Source organism: Vulpes lagopus, chromosome 21 (assembly GCF_018345385.1).
Source record: "Vulpes lagopus strain Blue_001 chromosome 21, ASM1834538v1, whole genome shotgun sequence".
Lineage (NCBI taxonomy): Eukaryota > Metazoa > Chordata > Mammalia > Carnivora > Canidae > Vulpes > Vulpes lagopus.
Window position 1 is genome coordinate 42,502,981 of NC_054844.1, and position 21,095 is coordinate 42,524,075.

Sequence of the window (21,095 nt, forward strand, 5' to 3'; positions counted from 1 at the left end):
ATCTTGCTTTCTTTAAAGATAGATTCAGTGACTGGGTTTTCTCTCATGAGATTCTGATTGATTCTTGTGAATCTTCTTCTTTTGATTCATGTTGGTTTAGCTGAGCTGTCCTACTGTAGATCCAGAATATTCTTGAGGCCTCAGATTACTTTTCTTCAGAGTTCAGACTTCTAGGCTAACCCAACAATAACCAGAGTCTCTGAGATAAGGAGATTCAAAATTATCCTGATGTCCGTGGAATGAATTATTTTTTGAGTCATTTAAGCCCAATACTGCTTCTACTCTGAGAGAAAGGGAGAGAGAGAAAATATGTGTGTGTGTGTGTGTGTGTGTGTATGTTCATTTGTGTTCATTCAGCAGAGGTGTCTGTGATAAAGGGAAAAAACCCCAGAAAGAAATTCCTCTAGCTTGTTACATTCCCACATGTGAGCAAGATGTTAAACTATACCTAGACTAATCTTGAGAATGCATCAAGTGAAAAGAATATTGAGTTACCTATTTTCAGCTGCCGGAACATTTATTCCTATTTTTCTTTAATTTTCATTGAGATCGTCATCTGAGAAAATATCTTTAAACTTTGTAGTTTATACTTTGAGATCACAGGCAAATAACTTCAGAGGATAAGAATTCCAAGCTAAGAAACACTAGCTTAAGAACCTTGGCTGATTTTTATTCTTCACGAGGAGACAAGGACAGGATTTCTCTGGATATCTGTGGAAGTCGAGAAAGACGAATGAACCACCTCCAACAGGCATATTTTATTACTGGCAAAGACATCAGAACAGGAGAACTATTGCTGCACTACAACAATTACTTAATTGATTGCTACAGTGGCTCAGCACAGAGTCTAGTAGAAGTAAATGTGTTGGAAATGTTTGTTGGACTGACCCTCACCTGCTTGGAACAGTCGGGGGCATTGGCGGTATGGGCTTCCTTTTGGAGACCTTGATGCTTCCATCCCTCTACTGAGCTGGGTGGAAACCACTGGAGTAGTCTTTTTCTTCTCCCATTTCTTCCTCTTCTCCCCATGCTCTTCCTTCTCTTCCTGTTCTGCTTTACTCATTCTCTACCCTCCACCCACCAGCACACACATAATAAAAAATAGATGTAGGGGTAGCTCAGGGAAGAGAGACAGTCATGGTTGTGTTCCTGAGTGGGAAGCCATTCCAGTTCTTTCTCCCTTTTCTAAGTCCTGATGTTCACATAGCCTTCCACTGCCCAGACGTTCTCCTCTCCCTTCCCCTAGGATTTGATTCCCTTTGTTTAAAGCCGGTGAGATGGGACTGCTGTAAGCAAAGAACAATGGATGGCTGGAGCTGAATGTGAGAGGGAATTAAAGGACATTAAGAAAGATCCATTCCTATTTAACTGCTGGTCCCGCTGTAGTTAACGATTGCTACAGTGTTAGAAGCCAGCATTGAGTGAATAATTGTTCCTGCTTCTCAGACCTTCAGTTAAGAAACTCTGACATTATTTTAATCATTGGATTACCAAACCAAAGAAGCAGGTTTCTACCTACCTGCTTAGAAAGTACAGTGGAGAACTCTAGAAGTGTGTATGTAAATAATGAGAAAATCCTGCCTGCTGTATGTCCCCCCTATCCTGTGACAGACATGCTGTCCTGGAATCCAGCAAACTCAGCTGAATTCAGTCAGCAGAGCCATCAGCTTGGGGATATTTCAGAGGACTAGGGGTAGGGTGTAGGCAGAGAGTACTACAGTCTCACTTCTCCAAGCAGCGAAGGGGAGGGAGTCGGTGAAGAAGTGGTGATGGTACTTGGCATTACTGGTTCCCAGGTAAAACAGTTTCAACAACTGCCTCATAGAGGCAACTGGCCATAACTGTTGCAGCTGCGATTTGTTGACTCACTCTGGTGTTCAGCTGACCAGCCCCGAGCATCAGTCAGCACAATAACTTAACTGCCATCTGTCTTTCGTGGTGTGGCTGTAAGCTCAGTGAGGTGGGGACTCTTGTATGCCAGTGTATTCCCAGGACCTCACACACTGTAGGTTGTTGAATTGAATCAAGACAAGCCCTATATTCAGAAACCCCACGGTCTACTGACACCACCAGCTTGGTGCAATTGCGAGGCCCTCTCTGGAAACCATTTCCAACACCCGTGAGGTTGACACTATGGTAACCTTTCCAAAAATGTTCAGGAGCAAAACAAGGGGAACCCCATAAACATTTAGATTTTTTTTTTTTGTAACATTTGGATATTTCTTTGGGTATGTTAGCCTGTTCTCCCAGACCAAATTCTTAGCAGTTTCAGGCATGTGGGGCCTAGAAAGTTTGCCAAGTTGTGAGTCACTTTGTAAACCTCTGTATTCACCTAATTGATCTTTTCTAGCTCCTCAAGCTCCACATTGCCTTACCGTTTGTGGAATGGAAAAGATCATCCTGAGATCTCACCTGAGAAAATGTGGATGAGATCCCTAGTATCCCTGTAGGAATCTTCTTGCCCCATAGGGTAGGGAAACCCCTCTTCAGTATCTGGCAGAGACTGAGAGCCTAGTGCACCGTATAGCACCACAATTGTGTCTACTGTCGGAGACGTGAACAGTCGCGGCTTTAACCTCCACGTGCCAGTGAACAGACATTTGGAGAAGGGAGGAGATTAAAAAAAGGAACGGAACCAAATTTCCAAATATGTACTGTAAGAATTTATGGAAATAAGAGAACCTTTTCATTTTCTTTTTTTGGTTAGAAAACTAAATTTACCTTGGGAAGGGAGGGAGTTCTATGAGGAAGAAGCCAAAGCAAATTTTCTTCACAGACTTCCTTTCCCACGCAGACTCCCACGTGGCGCTTACTGTGGCCCTTAAATCTGAAAAACCAAGGCAACCATTTTCTTAGCAACCAGGGAGCCAATCAAAAACCCAACCAAAGCACCCCGTCTAAAATAAAGCCATCACCATGGGCACCATCCAGCTGGTTGGAAAAAGGGAAAGAAGACTCATTTAAGCCAGCCATCTTGTTCCTGGTGAAACGTTGGGAAACTTTTCTTCATTCCCTGAATGATTTGATTTTCTCAGCAGAATTGGGTTGGGGTGTAGGCTAGATACATCTCTACCCAGACCGGTGGAACCAAGACCTTGCCTAGGATTATCATGCTGACCGGTTCTCAAAGCTACATTTACAAGAACATCTTCCAAGGTCAAGGTCCTTGGGCTTTTGTAACCCAAGCTATTATAATTCATACTCTACTTGAGCAGGGCTTTGTTACCTACAGCCTAATGCCTAGATGGTTGTGGCTGCCAGCTGAATGGCTCTCTGTCTTCAATGTCTAATGGTCCTTTTTTATATTTGTTTTGTGAACGACCTTAGAGATCATCTTGGTCTAATGATACTCAGTCTATGTCCATCAGAATGCCAGGATCCTAGGGAAAGTGCCTCAGGGAAGGAAGAAGTCCGTCACACCGGGCTCCTCTTCCTGCCTCAACTAGAGCCCTTCGTGGCTTAGTTATTTCGCATATTGCAGATCACATAAGATCTTCTTGGAAACTAACCAGCTCTGTTTCTAAAAGAGAGAGACCAAAGGAGGGAAGAGGGAGGGAGGATGAAATTGGAGAAGGGCAATGAGAAAGAGTAGGGGAAGGGAGAGGACTGGGACTCTTGCGCCCACCTCAGTTGTGAACTGCGCGCTTGCTAACTTGCACTGCACACACTGCACAGGGTGGCCTGGCTGCCCATGCTGCTTCTGCTGCAAAGATAATAATAAGAGCAAATGATTCTGGAGCACTTACTGTAGGCCAGGGTGTTCTCTTTTTTTTTTAATATTTTATTTATTAATTCATAAGAGACACAGAGAGAGAGAGAGAGAGAGAGAGGCAGAGACACAGGTAGAGGGAGAAGCAGGCTCCATGCAGGGAGCCCGATGTGGGACTCAATCCCCGGTCTCCAGGATCACGCCCTGGGCTGAAGGTGGTGCTAAACCACTGAGCTACCTGGGCTGCCCAGGCCAGGGTGTTCTGAGGTGCTTTATACCTATCTTAGCTCATTTAATTTTCTCGGCAGATTGAAGTAATGTACTCAGGTTCCCCCACTTAGCACTGTCTGAGCTGGTACCGCACCCAGGTATGTCTGGCTTTAGAGTCTGCGCTTCTAACTGCTTCTCTGATAATAATTTAGTGATATAATGCATAACGTAAAATGTGCCATTTATTGAGGACTTGCCTTGTGCCACGCACTGCGCTGGCCACTTTACATTTACCAAATCGCTTATTCTTTAATCGGTGGTTGAGGATTATAGGACTCGTTTATTCCCACAGCCTGTAAAGTAAGTGTCATTTCAGATAAGGTGACAGAAGCATAGAGGAATCCGTAACTTGCCTGCAATCACACAGTTGTGAGTGTTGAAGCCGGTTGGACCAGGGAGTCAGACCTCAGAGGCCAAGCTCCTAACCGTTATGCTCCACTCCCAAAACAGATCAAAGTCTAGGTTATGACCAGATGGTGGGTAATAGGGGAAGTGACCTGGTATTGCTCATGCCTCCTCTTTCCCTTTATGGGAAAGAAAATGGGGTGGGGTGGGATGGGGTGGGGGGAACTACACAGAAAGTCAGTACTCAAACCACCTTTCTTCTCATGGTGAATAGCAGCAATAAGGACCCAGCAAGGAGTAGGAGAGACCCCCTTTGTTGTCTCACTGTGATTGAGGGCTACCTTTGTTCTTTACTCGACACAGAGCTGGAAGAGTCACAGAGAAAGTGCCCGCCATGCTGGTATAAATTTGCCAATACTTTCCTCATCTGGGAGTGTCACCCGTACTGGATAAAACTGAAAGAGATCGTGAACTTGATCGTTATGGACCCTTTTGTGGACTTGGCCATCACCATCTGCATTGTCCTGAATACCCTGTTTATGGCCATGGAGCACCATCCCATGACACCACAATTTGAACACGTCTTGGCTGTAGGAAATCTGGTAAGATGGAGCACTCTCTCCTGATTTTATGATCTGAACATGTTTTGCCTGTAGGACATCTTTTTTTCTGATACTGGAAACTGGAGTTTAGTTGAAAAGAAAGTAATAGTTAATTGGAAGACAAATGCTTCCACATATGGCACAGCCCCAGCCACTTCTGCTCACTGTTGTGATCCCTTGGCTGTTTCCTCTTTCTGCAGAACTTTGAAGACGTCATTTAGGAGCTATTGGCAGAAAACCAACCATGGTGACAGAATGGGAGGCCTGGTGCAGTGGGTTGCTTTTAGCAACCTGAGCCAAGGACTTCGGGATTTTTTTTTCCTCATTCTGTTTCTCACATTGATTCCTGCATTACTCCAGCACATCACTTCCCCTTTCACCTTCAGTAACAACTACCACAAAATAGGGGAGCTCTTTTAGTGCATTAAACACAACTATAAATTTGCCTGTACCGTGATATATTATTTACCCATATGGGGCCTATCTATAGGAAACTTTTAATTCTAGGCTGGTTTCCCCCCCTCCTATCCAACTTCTGGGCTCTCATCCAGTTTCTACTGTTAGTTGATCTGTGCCAAATTTACTTTAACATTAGCTTAAACCATATATTTAATTTATTATATTATTTAGAAGATAAGAATGAGGGGTTTTTTTGTTTTTAAATAGATGACACAGTATATTCTGAAGTCAAATAGTTGTGATTTGGGGATTTTATCTGTTTTATTTCTTAGTCCAAAGATCAGGAGTTGATTGAATTTTGATAGATAAGAAAAATTTAGTTGAAAAGAATCCTCTAGGTCATCTGGGCTTCATTATTCCATAGGAGTTTCACCATGAGCAAGTTAAATCTTTTTTTTTTTTTAAGATTTTATTTATTTATTCATGAGAGACAGAAAGAGGGAGAGATACAGACAGAAGGAGAAGCAGGCCCCCTGCAGGGAGCCTGATGTGGGACTCCATCCCAGGACTCCGGGATCACCACCTGAGCCGAAGGCAAACACTCAACTGCTGAGCCACCCAGGTGTCCCAAGCAAGTTAAATCAGATGGTTCATTACCTTTTGAATGTGATCTCTGCCTGGTATTCTCTGTTTCCCTCTCTCTACACACACACACACACACACACACACACACACACACACACACACACACACATGCATACATACACATATCTCTCTCACACACAGAGTTTTTACATTAAGTCCTAATATACTATTAAAGTGTTATGATATTTTGAGTTCTGATTATGAAAACAAGTGTGGCAAAGGAGATGCTTTATCTGGTTAGTCCTTGCAGCCTGTCACATTTCCCTGGTACACATCCAAGATAATTCTATAATCTTTCCACTCTCCATGTCTGAGTTAGTGAGTTAGTGACACACCTCACCCTCACCGCTTCGATGTAAGCCCTCATGCCCAACCTGATGAGATATGGGCGTCGTGAAACAGGACATTCTCATAGGCTGTCCAGGAAATCTGCTGACTCTGAGGGGGTACTTAACAGTGGGCTTACTGTATGACCAGGAGATCGGCCATCAAGCAACATTTTGAACCAATCAACAAAATGATATCGATACAAGCTTATTTTATTAGCCAAGAGTTAAGTAATGAAAAGTATGACTTGATAATTTTGCCGACAGTGGTAGTATTTTCCCTGTGATGTTTTGTTTTTCTCAAAGTCTTTACTTTTACTTGCTTTTTACAGAATCAGTCCTTGATTTTGAAGGAGTTTTGAGAGGCCTTTTCACCTACCACCAGCAGAATTGCCCTCAGACCAGGACAGCAGATGACATTATTTTTCCCTTTCTTAAAAAGTCTGTAGAGACTTAAGGTCACACCTACATTAGAAGTGTTAGAGTTATGAGCATTGAGAAGACTTTGCTCAGTATCATCGTGAAGAAAGAGGAGAGAGGGAAGGTCAGCAATTAATGTTCAAGGACTTTCTGAAGCAACCCAACCAAAACAGTTCTAAAATGAGAAAGCACTCTGGGGGCAAGAGTTTTCAAGGGACTGTAAAGAATTATAAACCTGCAATTAGTGGGGATGGAAAATAATGAATGGTTCAGGATACTTTGGCCAGTAGATGGGAGATGAGTGTGAAGGGGAAGAAATAAGACTGGTACCTCGATTTGGAAGTTTAGTAGCTGTGGAGGAAATAGGATGACTGAGGAAAGAACAGGTTTGGAGTTTAAAATCAAGAGGTCTGGGCAGCCCGGGTAGCTCAGCAGTTTAGTGAATATCCTGGAGTCCCAGGATTGAGTCCCACGTTGGGCTCCCTGCATGGAGCCTGCTTCTCCCTCTGCCTGTGTCTCTGCCTCTCTCTCTGTGTCTCTCATGAGTAAATAAGTAAAATCTTTAAAAACAATAATAATAAAATCAAGAGTTCTGTTTTGAATGTACTAATGTTACATATGCCACTCATTTCTGACCACAAGTGTTTGCATCTATAAAATGAGGATAACACCATGTCATCAGAGGTTGGGAGGATAAAATGAGAACCTATAGATAAGCTTTTAGAATAACGAAATATACTCTACAAATCATAGGAACTATATTAGTATAATTCAGTAAGAGAATTTCCAAAGGCTTGGACATTTTTTTTATTTAAATCTAATTGGATTTATTAAATGACTCATGAATCAGGCGGCATCCATTCTACGCAGAGAGGAGCTCCCAAAGGTTTGGACATCTAGAGAGAGTCTTTGATTGAACCTGAGAAAAGGAAGATGGAAAAGAGTGAGATTGACCAGCTTGTGAAATGAGATGCAACCTTGTCTCACGGTTGGAACCCTGAGGCCTTCCTCAGACAGTGAAGTGAGCTGTGTTTGTCCATAGGTAAAGGTGGAAGTTTCTGATGGCAGAAGAGAACAGTTTTCTGTAAAGCAAAGGTCCCTCCTGCCTCTCCCACCCTCCCCACAGGAAAAACGTTAGTAAGAGGAGGAACCTTAAAGATAATTCTATCCACTCCTCATGTTCTATGGGGGAAATGGAAGTCCAGGGAGGCTATGTAACTTCTACAGCTTTTGTTTTATTCAGGAGATAAATGTAAGGATTCTTTTCTTCTCTTTTTTGCAACCATTTGAACACAACTGTGAGTTTATAAGGTGTTTTGTTGTGTTTTTTGTTGTTGTTGTTGTTGTTAAGCAAGCCCAGTCTTAGAGAAAGGTTTCAAGTACAGTCTAAAGCATTCTTTTGGAGAGTAAGTTGCTGACACAGCCCCTCAGCCTTTCACGTGTGTTTTAGGAACACGTACACTGTCCTGCTGAACCACGATACAGCCGTCAGACTCAGGAAATTCCCGTGCGCCTCACAGCCACTTCATTCTCAGGCCCCTTCGGGTTCTTCCAGAAATCCCAGTCATGTTCTTCGTAACAAAAGAACATGTAACAAAAAGACTATTCCAGTCTCCTGTTGCATTTGGTTGTCCTGTGTCTTCAGTCTTCTTCAGTTTGGCGGACTTTTTCAGTCTTTCATTGGTTTTTTGACCCTGACACTTGGGAAGACTCCAAGCCAGTTATTTTATAGAACTTCTTCAATTTCAGTTTGTTTGGTCCTTCCTCATGATTAGACTCAGCTTACACATTTGGCAGGAGTATCACACAAGCAAGGTTGTCTTCCCTTGCACCTACCACATGGCACGGTTTCCATTTGTCCCATTGTAGTGATGGTCACTTGGTCAGTTGACAAAGGAGGTATCTCCAGGCTTCTCCCCTATAAAGTTACTCTTTTCCATTTATAATTAGTGTTTGTGAAGATGTTTTGAAATGGTCTAAATTTACTGTTCTTCATTTAACTTTTGATTATTTATATCAACGTAGACTCATGGCTTTCAGTTTTATCTACTGGGTTATAATCCATTGTCATCATTTATTTAAATGTTTAAACATTCCTGATTTGGCCACTGGGATTTCCTTCAAGCTATTTTCTGTGTACTATCAACATATCCTCATTACTTCTTTTTTTTTTTTTTCTGATGTTACAGACTATTCCAAGCTAATTTTATATTTTTCCCATCTCAGGCCTGGATCAGCCATTTCTCAAGGAACCCTGGTTGTTGTAGTGAAAAATGATATTTAGAAGTCAAGATCTGTTGAAGCAATCAGTGTACATGACTGGACCCTCTCAGCATGGGGCTGGCTGTTTATTCTAGTCCAACATTACCAGATTCATTCTGATTTCTTCCTTTCTATAGTTGTAACTCCTCTGACAAAAAGACACCTGGTTGCTGCTATCTTTAGTGTATTTATTTGATAAAAAAAAGCCACCGTTACCTCTTGCAAAGTGATTATCCTCCTCACCCTGTTCAAGATCTGGCTCCCTGTTCTAGACCCCCAGCATCCATATCAGTGTCCTTCCTAGAGACCCTCTTCCCACGCTTCTCAGGCCCTGACACCCCAGTCCCACTTTCTTTGAGAACTGCCATCCCTAGAGCCTAGGAATAAGTTCCTAGGGGAATATTTGAGGACACTCACAAGAGGGACATTTATGTACGACCGTCGATTGACATGCTGCTTATAATTCTCCTTTTTTCTCCTTCTCAAGAAGCATACCATAGTGCAAATTAGAATGGCATCATAGGAATAGCCTTACGTCTGCTCTTTTCCGTTTATAAAAAAAGTTATTCTTCCATACCAACAAACCCCAACTGGTGGCAATCACTATATGTTGAAATAGCATGGTTGCTGACCTCTGTCATGGGCATTTCTGTCAGGCATCTGGGTGCCATTCATCCTATTGAAAGGCAACAGTAACTGTGTCATTGTTTATTTTCTCTTAGGAACCAGAGTTCCCACAGTATAAATACTCTGTGATCAGTTAGCCAGGGCTTATTACTGAGCATTTCCTGTGTGTTCACCAGAAACAGTGGGACAGCAACCAAAAGTAGACAGTCTCTGTTTAGTGTGCAGTAAGCAGACTAACATTTCTGTATAGAGAAACCTTCCATGGGTTTACGCTGAGGGTAAAATGTCTGTGGGGAAATTGATTAGCTGCCCTCACTTACAGCTACGTTCCATCTGTAGATGCTCAGTGTGTACCCTGAACTTTGGTTTTGCTAACTGGACCTCTCTAGAGAATATTTTCTTTCACTTCTAGAATACTGCATCTTCAGTTTAGAAAAAATGGGGAGCCATGGAAAAGTATACGGACACAAAACCTTACAGCCCACGTAGCCATTTTCATTTCCATCATGCCATTCTGTTTTGTCATTGCTATACATTCATTGAGTCTGTTTCACAACAGTGTCTGTAGTCTAAGTATTTTTCACTATTTCCAATTCTGTCCTCAGACCGTATCTTCAAAGTTTTTCTCAAAATCCTTCCTTTGTAAACTTGGTAACCAGGTAGTTGCAGGCAGTGATTTATTATGAGTTTAAAACCTATTACATATCCGTCCTCTAAAATCAGAATATTCAGTAAGAGTCTGATGGTGTGTGGTTAGCCTACAATGAAGGTATTGGTCTTGTTGAAACTGGCATTTGTGGGATTTTACTTTCTTACTACACATTATGTTATCCTGAGGGATACAGAAGGCATTAAGAAACACAGGATGCTCTGAAAGGTAGAAAAGTGGGAGTCCTGTAACACAGGGAAGAAGTCATTCGCGTAGCCAATGAGGTCCAAACCTTAAAACAGTTATTACATCATGGATTATCATATTGAAAAAATCAAAAGGAAGCACCAACATCTCCAACAATAAGAAAATTCTTTGAGCGGGTGTCTGAATGGCTCAGTCAGTTAAGTGGCCAGCTCTTGATTTCAGCTCAGGTCATGATCTCAGGGTCCTAGGATCAAGCCCCACATCTTGTCAGACTTCTTGCTCAGTGGGGAGTAAGGATTCTTTCTTCCTCTCCCTTGGCCCCTCCCCCTGCGCTCTCTCTCTAAATTAAATAAAATCTTAGAAAAAAGGAAAGAAAATTCTTGGAGGACATACTCAGTAGAATTTTATATAAGCGATATAAATGGGAATTAAGAAGACTGTATAGCAACATGGACTGAGTTATATAAGTAAAAAATAAGACCCAAGATACTGTGTACTCTATGATTTCACAACTGTCAAAAGATATGTGCATTTTTAAAAAAAAACAGAAAGTACATAAAAATGATGGTTGTATGCAAAATGATGAAACTATACTTTTTTTCCTGTATTTTGCATGCTTCTAGGAGTGTTCTGTTGGTTTTACAATTTAAAATGAGAAACTCTGAAGCGTATGTCAAGCTTTGATAAGGCACGTAATATCAAATCAGGAATAATGCTATATTTTTTAAAATATAATTATAATTCAATGAGTAGGTTGTTTTTCTAGGCAAACATCCCAAACATAAACATTCAAAGTGACTGCTGACCCTTTAGAAGGAGCCACTGTGTGGTCTTCCTATGCTTAAAATAGTTTTTTAAATGTACTCTTGAACAATGTGAATTAGGTAATTCTGGCAACAAAGATGAGAATATTGGAACTGAATACTTGATTCAAAAGGAAAACAAGAATCTCTTGCCTCATGTGGAGTAGTCATGGGACATCTAAGTGCTGATGTCTTCAGATGCACAATTTAACTGGACTAGCTGTGGATGCTTCTTGGACATGTGGTATTCAAAGATAATAATAAAGATATTCTCTTTCTATTATTTCTTTTCCTTACCCCCTGCCTTCCCCTCTTTAGGTTTTCACTGGAATTTTCACAGCGGAAATGTTCCTGAAGCTCATAGCCATGGATCCCTACTATTATTTCCAAGAAGGTTGGAACATTTTTGACGGATTTATTGTCTCCCTCAGTTTAATGGAACTGGGTCTAGCAGACGTGGAGGGGCTTTCGGTGCTGCGATCTTTCCGATTGGTATTCCATATTTCTCCAATTTCTTTTTACATTTCCTATCTTGCAGCTACTAAAAAAGTTTTGCAGAAGTTAATTTGATGATTTAAAAAAACCCCTAACTCTATTCTCATGATTCCTGTTGGTGATTAGATACTAAAATCTTGGCAATTTTTCTGCTAAGTTCCTAATATAGAAGTTAGTTTTTAATATTAATCAGCAAACAGAAGTCGTTTTTAGGAAGTTCCTCAGAAAATAATAGTTAACCTAAAAGATGAAAAAGAAGGATTCCTAAGGGTTATTCTGAAGTCTAATGAATTTGCTAGTAAATCTGTTTCTTTATCTGAACATGTCCTTGAAATGGCAGTAATTTCTCCTTGTTCAAAGATGTCTCTCATTTCTTCCATCATGGTGACCCCTCCCAGAAAATGGAAATAAAATAATACTTTTAAAAATTATATTGAAATTAATTTTTGAACATTGACTTTTTCCCATAACATTAGCTGAGAAAGATTTTGTAATATATTTGAAGAAGTTAATGTTAAAATTACTAAAAATGACTTGGAAAGAATAGTTAATGGTATCCTCAAAATAGCTTCCCATAAACATAGGCATAAGCAATGACCTGTTTAAGTCCCTTGAAAAGCTGAGTTACTTCGAGGGTATCCACTCAGAGCATCAGAACTGGCCTAGGTTTTTCTCTCCCTATTGGGAAAAATACCTAAGCACTTGTAACTGATAGGGTTTTAGGTTTTTTCATCAGAATATTCAGCATATTGAAAGAGAATTGGAATAGAATGGAACTATTTCTACAATAGAGGTCTTGCTCAGTCCAACTCACAAGTAACATCTGTCAAGTTTCTTGAACCTCTGCTTACTAGTCTTTGGTTGGATCTTAGGATCTAGCCCACAGTAGACTTTTTGAAAATCATTCTTGTTATCTGGAAGATGAGATGAAGGACTAAGAGGTAGAAGCCTTAGCAGTAGTATTCCTAATAACTAAAAAGCCAATCAGAGAAGGAAAAATATAAATGATCCAGATATTCACACAGAGAAACACCTGGTAAATCTTGAACTCTCAGATAAGATTCAGACTTTCAATAGGAAAAGAATGTTCCAATCCATGCTGTTATTCCAGAATTCCTATTATATCATGTGTTAGTTATTAACTTATGACGTCTGAAGATGATCTCATTTTTATCATTTCATCATGGGCTTTATACATTATAATTCTCAATATTAGATAAGACCTTGTAAATCATTTATTACAGAATATAGAAATTTCATGATTGCAGGTAACAGAAGTTCTGTCCTCTGAATTAATATCATTATAGGCCCTTTTCATAAGATGTTTGATATATGTGGAACTGCTTCTGCTAAGGCATTGTGCTTCTCCTCCAAATTACTCCAAGCATATCCCAACATTTCCTATCAGCTATTGAATATTTATTGGCAAGCAAAAGGAGAGATACTTAGAATTTTTAAATGCATGTTTTTCTAAGGAAACAGATGACTTATTTTTCACTGTCCTTACGATCCTGATCTTTTGCTTCACTACAGCTCACATTTTCCTTGATAATGTTCCTTGAGTAGTCAAGGGAAAATCAATAGCAAAAGGATATATTCATGTATAGGTTCTTTTTTTTTTTTTTCATGTATAGGTTCTTAAAAAGTGGATTGAGGGGTGCCTGCATGGTCTAGTTGGTTAAGTGTCCAACTATTGATCTTAGTTCAGATCTCGATCTCAGGGTTGTGAGTTCAAACCTCCCACTGGGCTTTGTGCTGGGCATAGAACCTACTTTAAAAAATTAAAATTAAAAAATAAAAAGTGGATTGAACCAGGGACTAATATAAGGGCCTAGAGGCACTATTCTTGGTTCCTAATGTAAGTCTTTCACTTACTGTGGAATTAATCCATTTTCCCTGTCTATGCCTCACATTCTCCCATTTTAATCTAAGATAGTTAAAAGTCCTGGGAACTTCCCAACAATGCTCAATAAATTTAGCTTGATCTCGCTAATTTTATATGTTTGTATTTTAGCTGTGTGGTAAGAAAATGGATTGAGTATCATTTGATTTTTGTTTTGATTTTTTTCCCCTTAGCTCCGAGTCTTCAAATTGGCCAAATCCTGGCCCACCCTGAACATGCTGATCAAGATTATTGGAAATTCAGTGGGTGCCTTGGGCAACCTGACCCTGGTGCTGGCCATTATTGTCTTCATCTTTGCTGTGGTGGGGATGCAACTCTTTGGAAAAAGCTACAAAGAATGTGTCTGCAAAATCAACCAGGACTGTGAACTCCCTCGCTGGCACATGAATGACTTTTTCCATTCCTTCCTCATTGTCTTTCGAGTGTTGTGTGGGGAGTGGATCGAGACCATGTGGGACTGCATGGAGGTGGCAGGCCAGGCCATGTGCCTCATTGTCTTCATGATGGTCATGGTTATTGGCAACTTGGTGGTTAGTACTAACTTGTAGAATTTTTCAGTCTTTGCCCAGAACATCTTACCCTTGACCCAGAAGCCCCGTGGGCATGGTCTTACTAACTTCATGTCTGTGCTAGTTTTTATTCTTTCTTGGTTTAAGAACCCTAAGGTACAAATGAAGGAAAGGAGACTCTCTTTACAGAGACCTGCTGAGTCATAAACCCCACTGTCAACCTTTTTTCATAGTATGGTAACAAAACTCAGCAAAGTTAAATGATTTTCCTGAAGTCAGGGAAATGGTAAATGGGCTTATTTTAGATTCTGGACCACAAAATCTATGCTTTTTCTACTATAGAGGTTTCCTTCATTTAAATTAGAATTTCTCAACCTTGACACTGTTGACATTTTGGGTTAAGTAATTCTTTGTTGTAGGATTGTCCTTTGTGTTGTAGGATGTTTAGCAGCAACCCCGGCCTCTACTCTTTACTGGCCAGTAACACCCCCCCCACCCTGTTATGACAACCCAGAATGTTTCCAGACATTGCCAGCTGTCCCCTAGGAGGCAAAATTGCCCTCCATTGAGAACCAATGATTTAAACCATTAGAGGTTTTTATCTAACTTGTATAAATGGCAAATCACTTTTTTTGCTTTAATCTCTCTGCCTACGGTCTTCTGCCTCCGTATATAGAATATTCACCAACAGAAATTTTGACACCATGTTTCTCAAAGTGTGGTCAGAGGACTAGCAATAGTGAGATCACTTTAGAGTATGTTAGAAATGCAGAATCTTAGGCCCTTCCCCAGAACTACTGAATCAGAATCTGCATTTTTAGCAGGAGTCTCCAGGTGTTTGACATGCACACTAGAATTTAAGTCCTTATTTTTCAGATGAGGCACAAGTATAGAGCAGGGGGCGCTAGAAGAAGGAAACCCAGTGTGACCCCTTGTCAGATCATCCAGAGCAAGTCTCCTTTTTGTGCTGTAGAGAAGCATGCCAGGAGAGGGTTCCTGCTCACCAGCCTCTGAACCAGCTGTTCTTTTTATGATCTGTAAAAATAGACACTGATGTTTTCTGTAATCCCTCCCTTTCTCCATTCCTGACCCCCCTTCCCGCAGTCCTACTCCCGCTCGCCTTCCCACTTCCCACTTCCTCAGTGAATGCAGCTATTGCCTCCCAGTGCATAGTGGGATCCATGTTTCCCAGCCGTGACCTCAAACCCCTTTCTCTATTCCCTTCTTCTCACTTGTCTCTGCATCCTCTCCCCTTGACTCTCTATAGACAACCTGAGCACATGACAAAATGCAGTATTATTTCTGCTTTGGATGACACTTTTCCAGGTTCAGTCTTTCTGCCCACCTAGTCTCTAGGAATCTGTGACTATAAGTCTCTTCTGACTCTCTTCTTTCCCTTCCCACTAAATTATCTGGTCCCTTTCATACATCTTTTGTTATAGTATTTATAAGATCTGCCCCATCCTTCCCATATCTATAATCCATCCAGTATTTCTTTTTTTTTTTTTTTAGATTTTATTTGTTTATTCATGAGAGACACAGAGAGAGGCAGAGACACAGGCAGAGGGAGAAGCAGGCTCCATGCAGGGAGCCCGATGTGGGACTCGATCCCCGGACCTGGGATCACACTCTGAGCTGGAGGCAGACACTCAACCACTGAGCCACCCATGCAACCCCCCCCATCCAGTATTTCTAAAAGGTGTGGTCTGAAGATCACAGCTACCCAAATTTCACATGTTAAAAAAAGGCTGAGTTCCAGGCCCTATACCAGATCTACTGAATCAGAATCTTAAAGGTGAGGCCAAGGAAGTATGTATTTTTTCATACATCCCACCCCAGGAGATTTTTATGCATTCTAAGGCTTGAGATTACAGTAGCCTAATTCAGAACCCTGTTAACTCATGCAACTAACAGCTCTAGCATATATAGCTGGTAGAAATAATTTTCTCAGATCTCTGTCATCTGTTATTCCTTTACTCAAAAACCAGTAGTAGATCCAATTAAATAAAATTCAAATCCCTCAGCCTGGCCTTCAAAGCTCCCTCCAACTCACCCCCATTTTACCAACCATATTCCTTTGTAATTCTACAAATGGCCCAAAAATAATTTGCATACATATAGTTCATTTGTCATTTCCATCCCTCTCACTCTACACATACTAACATCTCCACCTAAAATGTATTGCTTACTCTTCAGAAGTCTGACAAAGTAAGGGCCATAAGGGCCAGGTGTAAATCAAGAAGTGAACAACTCCCAATTTTTAAAGTAAGCCTTAATAAAAATAAATTAATTAATCTTAATGTCCAATGTGGTAAAATAGGATATTAAAACATAAATAAAGCTTGCATCGATGACTAGACAGTTAGATATAAAACAGAACATAGAAGTCACCATCACTGTCTGGTCAAACTATTTTATTTTGATAAATGTTAAGAAAACAAAGGAAGCTAGTTCTTAGGATAACATGAACTATATTTCAGTTCTACTTTCTTGATTTGTTAGGAAAATGTGGTTCTCCAAGCCTAGTTTTTCTAATGTGGGTTCTCCAAGACACCCACTGCTTGTGAATACATGGAATCTGTACCCTCTTCGATCCTCCCAATAAGCCGTGTCCATTTTTTTTTCCTCATTAGGGGGAATTTTCTCCCAAAATGGATAGTTTTTGCTTTTTCTTATTATAAGAAAAGTAATATATTTGGGAGTACATATATATGTATGTAAAACTATAAGAGAACCAAGAAAAGAGGTGCTATAAACTTGTATCACAACCAAAACCAAACAAACTGCCCACTTGGTAGAAAAGAGTATCGAGGTTCCTCAGAAAATTAAAAATAGAGCAGCACCTGGGTGGCTCAGTGGTTGAGCATCTGTCTTTGGCTCAGGTCGTGATCCCAGGGTCCTGGGATCAAGTCCTGCATCAGGTTCCCTGCTTCTCCCTCTGCCTGTGTCTCTGCCTCTTTGTCATGTCTCTCATGAATAAATAAATAAATTCTTAAAAAAAGAAAAAGATAACTAAAAATAGACCTACTATATGATCCAGTAATTCTACCACTGTGTATATACCCAAAGAAAACAAAAACACTAATTAGAAAAGATACATGCACGTCTATGTTTATTGCAGCAGTATTTGCAATGGCCAAGATATGGAACCACCCCAAGTATCCACCCATAGATTAAGAGATGGGGTATCTGTATAAATGGAATATTACTGGGCCATAAAAAAAAGATTGAAATCTTGCCATTTGCAACAACATGGATGGAGCTAGAGGGTATAATCCTAAGTGAAATAAGTCAGAAGGAGACAAATATGATTTCACCCATATGTGGAATTTAAGAACAAAACAAATGAACAGACAAAACAAAAACCCAGACTCTTTTAAATTCAGAGAACAAACTGGTGGTTACCAGAGGAGGGTGAGGTGAAATCGAGGATTAACAGTACGCTTATTGTGGTGAGAACTAATGTGTAGAGTTGTTGAATATTGTACACCTGAAACTAACACTATATGTTAATTATACTTCAATAAAAAATGTTTTAATGTCCACTTAGTGACATGAGCATTTAAAACACTAAGCGGGTCAAACCAAACATAGTAGAAACTATTGCGCCTGTCACATAAGTCTGTGGATTTTCAAGTTTTAACCCTAGTTTAGTGGATGACTTTACCTAATACTGTCAACATTCACTCTCCTTTCTCCTACTGCCACTGGTACAGGTGCTGAACCTGTTTCTGGCCTTGCTCCTAAGCTCCTTCAGCGCAGACAATCTGGCAGCAACAGACGATGATGGGGAAATGAACAACCTTCAAATCTCAGTAATCCGGATCAAGAAGGGGGTGGCTTGGGCCAAACTGAAAGTGCACGCCTTCATGCAGGCCCACTTGAAGCAGCGTGAGGCCGATGAAGTGAAGCCTCTGGATGAGCTATATGAAAAGAAGGCCAACTGCATCGCCAACCACACTGGTGCAGACATCCACCGGAATGGTGACTTCCAGAAGAATGGCAATGGCACAACCAGTGGCATTGGCAGCAGCGTGGAGAAGTATATCATTGATGAGGACCACATGTCCTTCATCAACAATCCCAACTTGACCGTGCGGGTGCCCATTGCTGTAGGCGAGTCTGATTTTGAGAATCTTAACACAGAGGATGTTAGCAGCGAGTCGGATCCTGAAGGCAGCAAAGATGTAAGGCCCCAGTCTAAAATTCAACTGTGATTCTGTGTGGGGATAAAACAGGGGCCCTGTCACCCCAGGGACTGGTTCAGCTATGGGGTTGGTAGGGAGATTATGGAATAGCCAACTAGGTTTGAGAACCAACCCTAATACCCTCTGTCATTCTAGACCTTCCTTAGGTGACCTAGTATCCTGAGATATTTCTAGACCTATGTCCATTGCTGCTGGATCATCTGAGAGGCTGGAGCAAAACGCTCAAGGACTTCCCTGACATTAATCTGGTTGAGCTGGAGCACTGAGCCACATTTTGTTTAGGGTGGATCACTCACTGTGAACAGACTTTAATGTGTTCTCCCAGTACTGGAAGAAGTTTTGAGGGCTCTCTGGTAATTGGCCCTCCAGAACGGGATGACGATGAGTCTGTAAAAGAATTGCAAAGAGTTATAGCTGACCCATCACCTGTGCCCGAGGTAGAGCAGTCAGTGTAGAGTGGAAGTTTGCTGCAGAGTTGGTTGAGCTCCCTTTTCTTTGTGAATCTAGAAACTGGATGATACTAGCTCCTCTGAAGGAAGCACCATCGACATCAAACCTGAAGTAGAAGAAGTCCCGGTGGAACAGCCCGAGGAATACTTGGATCCAGATGCCTGCTTCACAGAAGGTGAAAGGGGGAAAGGACAGGGGTGGGCATGTGACACTTGCAGTCCTCACAGATTTCCGCCAGGGTCAGTGGTTGGGTGAGGGTGGGGGCTCCGTGGCCATCTTCAAGAACTTTATTCCCACCTCATCATTTAGGGAAGTTCATATGTTTCCCTTATTTGGTTCATACCAAGTTTCTATTCTCAAATATTTCTTTGTCCATTTTCTCTTGGCATCAGCCCAGAAACTTCCATTAGAAAGGCCTGTTCTCTCGTGGCTGTGTCTGCCTCCTGACCACCCTTTTCTCCTCCCTCTCACTGCTTCTTTATAGGACATCTTCCCAACTCCAGAGGGCCTTGCCCTGGTAGCCTTGCAGCCTAGCCCCAGCCCTGCCACCCTCCATGTGTGAATCAGACATTCTGATTCAGCCACTGTACTCCCGGCTGTGTGGTGGGGCAGCACCTGGTGGGGCCTGGGAGACCGAGGAGAGGGCAGGTCTGGGCGGGGCACGCTCCCACGGTCTGACCTGCCTCTCCCGCTGGTGCCAGGTTGTGTCCAGCGATTCAAGTGCTGCCAGGTCAACATCGAAGAAGGGCTAGGCAAGTCTTGGTGGATCCTGAGGAAGACCTGCTTCCTCATCGTGGAGCACAATTGGTTTGAGACCTTCATCATTTTCATGATTCTGCTCAGCAGTGGTGCCCTGGTGAGTCCAGGGGAGAGGACAGGGAGGGCTGGGCTGGGCTGGGGAAGGCTTTGAACCAGTGGGAAAGACCAGATGAGGCCCAAGCCCAGTTTCTCTAAGAGCCCAGATGGCAGTGGGCCGAAGGCCAACGGTCAGCCAAAGTGCTTTGGGCTGCTGTTTTGAGCCTTTAGGATTAGAATCCACTTTTCCACATCTTGATCTTCTTTACTCAGGCTGAGTAAGATCTTTCACATCTAAGACCCCCCCCTTCTATCAGGGTGAGAGCACAAATTAATTACCAAGTATCTTCACTGCTTAGTTTGCCCCATTCTAAGCAACTTCCTAAGATGAACTTTCCTTTCTCACCTAATACCCCAGATACCTTGTTCTTTACTTTTCAGTTACTCCAAATAGGAAGGAGGTTGGGTTCCTTGACCCCACCTCCCCTCACACCCTAACTAGTCTGGAGAGCCCATGGCATTAGCAAATACTTAAAGAGCCAGGTCTCTGGTGTTCACATGGGAGTAAGTGCTTCTTGTTAACCGGTGAGGCACATGGGGCACTGAACACACGAGCTCCTCCCCTGCAGGAACTAACTAGCGGGGCATTTGCTTTCATTTTAGCTGGCTTATAACTGAGGAGACAGGGTCAGGTGTGAGAGAGCCCCAGTTGGATAGATTGAGGATAGGAGGGACTTAGAGATGCTGCACATTTCCTTTGAGTTAAGGGAAAGAAGAATGAAGAATGCAGAATTTTTTTTTAAGATTTTTATTCATGAGAGACACAGAGAGAGAGACACAGGCAGAGGGAGAAGCAGGCTCCATGCAGGGAGCCCAACGTGGGACTCGATCCCGGGCTTCCTGAGCCAAAGGCAGACACTCAACCGCTGAGCCACCCAGGTGCCCCAGAATGCAGAATTTTGAAATGATTTTATTTTATTTTATTTTATTTTTTTATTTATTTATGATAGTCACAGAGAGAGAGAGAGAGAGAGAGGCACAGACATAGGCAGAGGGAGAAGCAGGCTCCATGCACCGGGAGCCCGATGTGGGATTCGATCCCGGGTCTCCAGGATCGCGCCCTGGGACAAAGGCAGGCGCTAAACCGCTGCGCCACCCAGGGATCCCCTTGAAATGATTTTAAAGAAGAAGGCAGGCACGTTCATGTAGGGATGGAACGAAAGCCTAATCTGGATGTAGAAAATAGCAGAGAGAAGCCCCAAATTTAATGTTAAAGATCCCTACAGTGACTTGAAAAGTTTCGCTGACTGATGAGGTAGGAGAATAAGAGAAGCCGAAATGGAGGCAGTCGGTGGCAAAGCAGAGCCCTTGGGAAGTGAGGGACCAGGGGGGATTGTGCAGGAATGCGGCAGGACAGGTGCTGGAGGCTAAAATCCCTTGGTGGCCTGCATCTGGGTGAAGGGGAGACGCA

At 42.0% G+C, this 21,095-nt stretch overlaps 1 protein-coding gene across 4 annotated transcripts in view; it reads left to right on the plus strand.

The window, feature by feature from the left end:
* SCN8A (sodium voltage-gated channel alpha subunit 8) overlaps positions 1–21,095 on the plus strand; it is a 122,716-nt gene that overhangs the window by 72,332 nt on the left and 29,289 nt on the right. For all 4 annotated transcript variants that reach the window (XM_041736333.1, XM_041736335.1, XM_041736331.1 and 1 more), the window contains exons 14-19: positions 4,688–4,926; positions 11,583–11,756; positions 13,836–14,192; positions 17,888–18,358; positions 18,887–19,004; positions 19,531–19,685. In XM_041736333.1, coding sequence (XP_041592267.1) covers positions 4,688–4,926; positions 11,583–11,756; positions 13,836–14,192; positions 17,888–18,358; positions 18,887–19,004; positions 19,531–19,685 — 1,514 coding nt within the window. The remainder of the gene's footprint in view (positions 1–4,687; positions 4,927–11,582; positions 11,757–13,835; positions 14,193–17,887; positions 18,359–18,886; positions 19,005–19,530; positions 19,686–21,095) is intronic.